This window comes from Athene cunicularia (assembly GCF_003259725.1).
Source record: "Athene cunicularia isolate RWA chromosome 4 unlocalized genomic scaffold, athCun1 chr4_part3, whole genome shotgun sequence".
Lineage (NCBI taxonomy): Eukaryota > Metazoa > Chordata > Aves > Strigiformes > Strigidae > Athene > Athene cunicularia.
In genome coordinates, this window is record NW_020799100.1 from 21049257 (window position 1) to 21058503 (window position 9247).

A 9247-nucleotide genomic window follows, 5' to 3' on the forward strand; every position below is an offset into this window, starting at 1 on the left:
AAAAAGTTAAACTATATAAGTAGCGTTTAGAAGATATCTATAAAGCTATTGTAGGGGGAAAGGATGAATGTACATAATTACTCAGCAATATTCTATACTACCGTAGTGTCTTAAGTACAACGTTTCATTTAATATCAAGTGTCACTAATTTCACCAGCAGAACTGCAACTTCCAGTTCTGTCAACATGGCAGCATGACAGCTGTTCTCAGAAAATATGGCATTCCTTTTAAGTTTTTAAAACTTTGTAGGTGTTAAAACTATTGTGCAAAACACCTCAGGACAAATTGTAACATACTTTTTACTTTCCTGGCGTATGCAAGCATTGTAATACATATCACGCCTCATGCATTTTTTTCCTTCGTTACAAATAGAAATGCAAGACATTAAACGTCAGAAACAGATGTATGAAAATTTCATTAGGTAGGAATATTTCTTTACTCAAGCACATGAAGCTTCCATCTGACCCACGGTGTACATTTACGAAACGACCTTGGGGACAGATCCAGAAAGCATGCAGCTGCCTTCCCACTGGTTTTGAGACAGGAACTGGAGTGGAACTTTGCCTGACACTCTACTATCTAGACAGTGTTTTTCTGGCATGCACTAAAATTTTCTTTCAAAAAGTGAAATCTTTCTGCTTTCCAAATGAGGTAGCCAGAAATACTGCAACAGTGAGATGTGCTGCTATTTTTCTAAGAAATACATTTTGCAAACTTGTAAAACTAACTCTGAGGTGTTACACACAGAGTTTGCAGTGTTATGGTTCACGTGTTGGTGTCACTCCTGCCAAATCAAGGAAGAATTTTCAATCAGGAATTAGGAGGGCAAGAAAGTGTCATCAAGATTATGTCTGGGAAGAAATCATGAGAGTGTATTATTGCTCAGCAGGATCCAGTATCTTTGCAGGTTTTTAACATACAGTGCCTCATTTAATGCGATCTGAAAATGTCATCTACAGGATCCAATTTATTCTGAATTTTGCTTCCTAATACAATGCATTGTGAAATAAGGGAGACCTAGAGAAGGTTGATCTCTTCTGAATTTGCATTGCCACACTGTTCTCCCCATAGGGGTCAGAATTTGAAGGTGGAGATTTTGCATAATGTCTCAAGAACATATGGTAAGGTTACAAAACACAGCAATGCATGACAATTGTGTCTGACTGCCTATATTAAGGTTCAAGACAATAAGTAAATTTCTTTACATAATGACCTGGAAGATTAGTTACGCTTGATAAATGTGACAAGACACATTAATTCAGCTCAGACTTTTCTTTGCAAGCAGAATTACACTAAAAGGTCTGAATGTATCTGTTTTATAGATAGGGAAATATGGAATACATTCTAAATCTCCAGATAATAAATATAGACCATTAAATTGTTAAATGTTGCTGAAATCTTTTATGGAGATAGTGCTAATCCAGACAGTTCTTGGAAGATATATACACCAGTTTCTAATTGGTCCTCAAAAAAGTGCTGTTAAAAAGGAGGTGATAGTGATAGAGATGCAGAAATACCTCGGCCAAATAATTTCCATAAAATATTACAGCTAGACTTGATATATGGAGGTCTTTGTACAATACTCTACTCAACTTGTAGGTCAGTTTGCCACGACACTAAATAAGGCTGCATGGTTACCAGGAAGGCAAAAAATGGAGTAAGGGACTCAGCGAAGTGTTTCATTGTCTGTCCAGGCTGCCAGTGGTATACTGGTTCTATTAAAAGTGATGATAGTTAAAGCCTTAAGGGTACTGGGTTTTAGTTAGCCCACCAGTCTTCTGAACTCAAGTATGATATCTTAATCTCTTAGGTTGAAAAGAACGGGACAGCAAAAGTGGGATGGGTATATGTTTGCTTCTGGTGCTGAAACTCTGATGAATACCATGTCTCCTGCTCTCAGGAGGCTAGGCTGTTAGCTTCTTATAAAATACAACATTAAGATTTTTCAACTTTAGACATTTAGAACAGAGTATTGATTTAATCTTGAATACTTTATTTCTGACTTGGTTTTCCTAGGCTTTCACTAGAGGTAAGTATTTTTCCTGCTATGCCTAAACATTATACATATACCTTTATGACAAAGCATAGTCAATATTGACTGCATCTCCTTTCATTTTCCACATCTACAGTAGTTGATAACAAAACAATGACATGCTTGCCAGGTCTTCTGGCCAGTAACTTTTATCAATACTAATTCTTAGTTATATGCAAATATTTTAGAAGAAAATGAGAATTAAAAATAATTTCAAGAAAATCAAGACAATGGAAGATAAATTAAAAAAACTAAAAAGTAAAAAGCTAAAGGAAAGAAAAATCTAATGTATCCTCACATCAGAATTACTCATCATGAGAGCAACTCACCTGTGCTAGACTTCCTTTCCAAGAGACAGTAAGCTGAGATCCTGAACTTTTAAATTAAGATTTTTTTCGTATTCTCTCCTAAATAAGTTGTAGTCACCCCCCTAATCCAATCTTCCCATTCTTGGAATATTTGAAATGCAAATTTATTCCAGGCATCTCCCTGTGTGTGCAGCTAATATAGTCTTCTCACACAGGTATTCTGGAAACTATAAGCCACAAAATATCCAGAAGGAAGCTAGAGCTATAATCTCTTTGGGACTGTTTCACATGTTTCAAAGATGAAGGTCATACACATGTAAGAAAACATCCCAAGATCTTGTCTGAACTGGCAGAAGCCTTGTGAAGAGGTTAGGCAATTCTTCTGGGGATGGGCTGGGTACATAAACCATTCCAGAGGGACGTTTATCCAAGCTCTTCTCAGCTGTGTTCAAAAGCTCCTACAACGGAAATGGCCAAACCTGCCCAGACAACTTATTCCAACACTTAACTGTACCTAATACTGGGAACCTGTTTCTTGAAATCTGACTTTAGCCTCTTATATTGCATAGTCAACTCTGAGGTGTGCTCTGCTGACCTTTTTAAAGCAAACAGCTTAAAAAATTCAACAGAGTAGCTGTTGCCAAAATGTATTACTGAAAAGTATTACAGTCCAAATCTTTTAAGATGAATCGGAGAGGACAATTCTGATTTAGTGACTATAGCAACAACTGGAAAGGTGGTACTAGTGGAACACAGTAATCCATGGGGGAACCACAACAGTAAATTAATCGTTTCAGTTTTGAAATTGGTGAAAGTAGAAGGAAAATGATGAAACCTTTGCTTTAGAACTGCTTGAAAATTCAATGCTAATTCTGAGGGCATCTCAGTTCTCTTCCAAACCTATTTGTCTTCAGAAATAACTGAAAAGATGTTATAAACCCTACATTTTTCTAAATAAGATACGACCTGGGTTATATACTCAAGTTTCAAATTGTACCTTGTGAAGTCGAGTTCTTGCATTATGGGATTCTGAGGTCATGAAGGGTGATCAAGAAAACTAAGTATCATCCAGCTCAGTACCTACAAGGCTGCTGTCGCACTAGATCATAGTATTTAGCTGTGTCTCCAGTATGCTCTCAGATTTCATATATTACATTCTGTAAATAGAGGAGACTCCCTGGTTATGACATATTCGACAGAACAGGTAGTGATCTAATGAAAAGCAAAGACGTCTGAGAAGGGGTTTGCCGGAGCCCTGCGTGATGTGAATACTAACAAGTCCACTCACGTCATCAGCTTCCCTGCTCTCAGCTCCCCCCTCCCTCCCTTCCTTTCTCTTTTATGAGCCAGCTTGAATTCAGGGAATTACATGCTAAGGAAAACCCTTCAGCTAAACATATAATTATTCTGCACAGGATCAGTGCAGCACAGTTAATCAGTTTACCAACTGAATTAATTTTTATTTTTTCATGTCTGCATCTCCTGTTGAGAGTGAAGAAATTCTAGATTTAAAGGGGAAAACATGGCTTACAGTTGTGAAATGAGTATCTAAAGCTGAGTATTCATTATGAGAGAAACCTCTACTGCAGGCTGTTTTGGCAGACAAACCTTAGTGTCAGTCCTCAAGACTTTGAATAACTGACTCCATGTGGAGTTATTCCTTACAGGTACTTATGAAATAACTGGTTTTCTATTTTAATTTTCAGCTGTTTAATAACATTCCATTCTCTGAAAGTCACGGCTGTATTTCATTGTGTTGTATTTAATTTCATTTCATTGTTTTGAAAAGTTACTATTTATGTGGACAGAGGAGCCACTTCACTGTAAATGAGATCACATTTTAAATGACCTACTTGTAAAACTGCTTCACTTAGGAAGTACAAAACCTTAAACGCTGTTATTTGTAAAAGTACAGAGAATACCTTTTAGATTCTATTTACAAGGAGAACACAAACTATCATGCTTTTATTAATTCTAAGTGCAAATAAGAGTCAGCAGTAAGACATCATATCTCCCCCCCCGTGCCCCAAAACCCTCAATTCTGTACAGGATTACCTTCCCTGGAGCATGGATGGATAATAGAGTTGATGGTCTTTGCTTTAGGTGTGCAGACTCTGATAACCTGTTCACAACTGCAAAGTGGCACTGAGTTTCAAGTTCATAGACCAAAAGGCAATCAAAGTCTCCAGGTAGAAGTGTTGCAGATGTGTAGTTTGTCATTTACTCGTGTTAATATGTTACACTTAATCAAAGGAAAAACTGACCCAGTCAGAAAATTACTCTGATTCTTAATGTAACTTGTAAACTTCATGGGTAATATTTTTTTTCCCAACAGTGCCAAAATGGAATTTGAGCATGGCAAAGTTCTTTCACTTAAAGTACCTTTCAGGTCCACAGTCCATACCCCAGGAAAACATTTGAATTATGTAAGAAATTGGTACATACCAGGAAAAATACTGGCTCATTTTCTGAACTGAAAACCCTTTAGAGGAACTTAAAATTTGGAAAACTTTGAGAAAAAAAAAAGTGTCTGAAAACTGTTGTTAAAAATATTTTCACAATTAATGTTTCTGCTCCTTTGAAAACTTTCTTTTTAACTACAGTGCCTTCTGCTGTGTATTTGCTAAAGTTTACAAAATATTTTCATATAAAGACAGATACTTTGCCACAAAGGTATCTAGAGTCTTAACTTCTAGATCCTCCAAGAATCAATTTCTAAAGACTTGCATGGCCTTTTCAGGTTGTCCATGTCATCAGATGCAGTTTCCAAGTTTAATTCCAGTTGAATGTATTCCCAAGAAAGGAACTGTGGATAAATACAAGATGCCAACTTGTCATAATAATGTTCCTTAAAGCCTACCAGTTTTTACTTCTTTGGCAAGTAACATTTCCTGAAGGAAAAGAACAGAAGGGTGTCTCCTCTTGGTTGGGGCTTACGCTACAGCTGCTTCTGGTAATAGCACGCTGTAATCGGGATGCATTCTGGGTAGTCAGGTCTCAAAATATTAACATCATTTTTGTGGCTTTCTTCCATCTTTGATTATTTGATGTTGCTGGTACTTACTGCTTGTTAACTTCAAAACATGTACTTCGCTAACAGTTTTTAAAAGTAAGGTACGATAGCTTAAATAATTATAATAAATTCAAGTTTAAAAGACATATTAGGATAATTTCCCTATGGAATATGATCATTTACAACCTTTACAGATAAATCTAATTGACTACGTATTTTTAAGCCAAAAAAGGTATATTGCGCTTGCAATATTTGTTATATTGTTTATTAACATGTTGCTTTTATAGCAAAGATAATATTCCACATTCATAGCATGGTAATTTTTCTAAAATGTCTTTACTATATCCCTTAATGCTGACAAAGTGTACCTTTCAGTATAGAAGACATACGTAAAAGCTACCTTATCACTTGAATATTACTACCCACGCAGACCTTCGACCTCCCTAATGCATTAATAGCTGTTTAGGAGAATGACTGTAGCTAATGGAGCTCACATAAAGAATATATAAAATACAGGCAAGCAGTGGTCACAATTGGCCACTTTTTGTAAAGTAGGGGATTTACAAGTAATTTTAAACTAATTCTGGTATGCTTCCGTTTGGGTATGTTAGGTCTTTGGCCACAGCTGAAGTATGCATTCATGAAGGTAAACACAGGGAGAAAAAAGGGGCTTGTAATATTAGCATGGTAAAAATGGACAAATGTGTAATTTTACTGTTTGTGGTTCTGTAGCACTCAGGTTACCAAGAAAAATATCTATCTTGTGAATACTTCAGTGTTCATTGCTTTACACTTATTTATGCTTAAGCCCAGAGGCACACAACTAACAATACTGTCTACACCAGACGTCCCTACAGATGCAGTATGCAGTCTCTGTACAGAAATGTAACTGGCAAGAAACTCCATACATTTAAAAAACTGTTGTTGTATGACCTTCTTGCTTCCCATGGTATGCACTACATGTTATGGATTCCTGTTACCCAAGATGTAATGAGTTTACATCAAAAAGGATAAAAAAGTAGCAGGAAGCACTTTTAAATTTAGCAACAAGTATTATATAATTATACATGTAATTTAAGTTACAGTTTGAGTAATGAGTTAAAACACCATAACGATCTGTCCACTTTTAAAATCTTGTACGCACTGAAAATAAAGGTGTGGATCAGAAAACTCTGCACATACATTAGAAATCAATTTCAAGTAATGACACTGGAGTACAGGAATCAATCCCGTATCTAATGGGTTTGGTATTCATCCCAATGACCTGCTTAAGACCTCCCAATTCACCTGAGTTCACAAACACCTGAGAAACAAAGTACTTTAATTCCCTTAGATACCATTAGCTTCAGAATACTGTGTGCTTGTAGAAGAAGAGTTTGCTCGTGACTGTAATGTGTCTGATGAGCAACTAAACAGCCCAATTTTAGTTAAGTATGGAGACGTATCTCAGCAAAATTAAATCAGACCCATTCCCTTATTAATGATAACACTTCGAATAATGCTTTAGGGATGTTATAGTGGGCATCCAATTCAGCCCTCCAATAAGTTCAGTAATGACATTACAGGAATTATTTCCATGAGTAACGTACAAACAAAATTTGGACCTCTTCTCCTTACATAATGGAGAGCCCTTGTAGCAGAAATTACTTGTCTCTTAAGACAGACAGCTCATCAGAAGCGATGTATAACAACAGTAATGCATCCTACTGTGGAAATGCATTTTTCCCCACTCAGGAGAAATTTAAAACACTTATCACGAACAATTCTTCACCCTCCCATCCAACCCAGTCTGTTTGCAGCACAGCCGAGCATTATAAGGCAAAACATGTCACAGCTTATGGCTGTGTTGTGAAACTGCGAATGTGCAGGGAAATCATCATTCCTGTCAAGTTCTCGGGAAGAGTTTCCCCAGCGAAGCCGTGCTCAGCCCTGCGTGTCCCCCACGCACACACGGCACGGGCTGCACTGTCCACGGTACCGGCGAGGGACGGGGACGCGGGCGCGCTGGGCACAGCCAGAGCGCCTGGGAAGCCTGGACAAATCAGGACATGTCACCGAGGGAGCAGAATTCCTCAGTCCAGCCGCCGGCACCTTATGCTCCTTGTGGTACCCTAAACTACACACAAGTGCTGCACAGCCACTGCATCAGATCACCTGATATGAGCAAAACAGACCTAATCAGGGCAAATTTAAAGCAACCAAACATCACAACGTTACACTGTGCAGTGCATAATGGAGCTATGAGGCACAAACACTTTATGTCTGCATTTACCAACAAATGCATTTGATCCCTACTCAGTTCTCAGCAGAAATTCCAACAACATGCTGCACAGCTTAAACAGCCTCTCTCCTCAGTCGTGTCTTTAAAAACTACTGTGCAAAGCAGCATAGGGATTATTAAAACTGAATAAACTCTTCACAAAACAAAGAATACAAGAGCAGATATGTAAACTGCAAGGATCCAAAGTACAGACAATACATGGTAATAAATGATCATACCTTTCATCCAATCCACTACTTGCTTGGGCGTCCACTTGCTAATAGGTTCCATAACGAGAGCCATCATCAGATCACTCTATCATTCACACCAAAATCAGAAAAAGGAGAGAAAAAAATGTATCAGAGCATGGCTGGGCTAAGAGAGCTGTAGGATTTTACAGTGCAGTCCAAAGAGAAGATGATGCTTTGTCCCTCCAGGTTTCTCCTGCACTGATTCAGTAATGTATAAAATTACACTGCTTGATCAGCTCTGGCACCTCCCCCACTGCACACAGCCTGCAACACACTGGAGCACAGAGCCAGGAAATGGTGCAGTACGTATAGACTTACTTACAAAAGCCTCTACCCAGTGATCTACTTATTAGACTGGCACAAATATAAAATTATATTACACAGAGAGCAATTCAAGCTGGAGCTATTCCAGACACTGAGTTTTAAGGAGCTTTATTCCAACAAGCTCTGGGATCTTCATCAGGGAAAATATCACTACTGTAACTTGATAGCAGATTGTCTTGGCTTCATTGTGAATATGCTGACTGTCACTCCGTTTAAAGTGAAGATAGAAATATCAGAATATCACTTGGCATCTGGCAAAATGCTGAGCATCTCCATCTTTACAATGCAAAATGTTGCTGGAGTCTTATACTATATAATCATGTAATTCAGAATGTCAAACACAGTATAAAAAGTCTTACCCAAGAAAAAACTATTGGAAGAAAACTCTTTTTTCTGGCTACATTCAGAGCCAATATATTTCCTCCTATGAGCTGCTCATTTTACAGTGAAAGAATGACAGCATCAAAGAGTCAATTTTTACTACTACAGCACTTTAATACAGACAAGTATAGCAAGTATTCTGCTTCAAAGCACTGGGACCATTAGACAATCTTTCCCTTTTGTTATGAAAAAAAAAAATAAAAATATTCTTAATACTGAAGTTTACTATCCTTCCATAAGATGAAGGTGAAACATTTTAATAAGATGTGCCAAACAGTGCTTTTTGGACCCATTTATGACTCTTTTCACCTCATGCAGCACAAGTTCTGCATCATGTGGTTGAAGAGGTGGGTGCTTTCTGTTTGATCTATTGTCTGAGATGTGCAGCCCCACTATTTTATCCTGGGGGAAAAAACTCACATTCCAGAAAAAAAGACAGAACAAAGCAGTTCCACCTTTCTTTTCAGTAATGTCTCCTCTGTGCCTTTTCTTCCTGCACTCCCCCAAGTTCCACCAGCACATTTGGGTAAGAAGATGATATTGTTAGCATGCCTGCCTCACTCATGAGCTGTGTTCATTTAGCCAGGATGAGATCTGTCCTTCTCTTTCTCATATGGGGAAACATAAACACAAATGGAATATTTATGCTGTACTGTTTCAGGGTCCTTCTTTAAGTCC

The 9247-nt window shown here is 37.8% G+C and overlaps 1 protein-coding gene across 3 annotated transcripts in view; it reads right to left on the minus strand.

The window, feature by feature from the left end:
* LOC113480255 (connector enhancer of kinase suppressor of ras 2-like) overlaps window positions 1–8101 on the minus strand; it is a 210694-nt gene extending 202593 nt beyond the window's left edge. For all 3 annotated transcript variants that reach the window (XM_026848893.1, XM_026848894.1, XM_026848892.1), the window contains exon 1: window positions 7853–8101. In XM_026848893.1, coding sequence (XP_026704694.1) covers window positions 7853–7919 — 67 coding nt within the window. In that variant the 5' untranslated portion in view covers window positions 7920–8101. The remainder of the gene's footprint in view (window positions 1–7852) is intronic.
* Between the last annotated feature and the right edge of the window lie 1146 nt (window positions 8102–9247).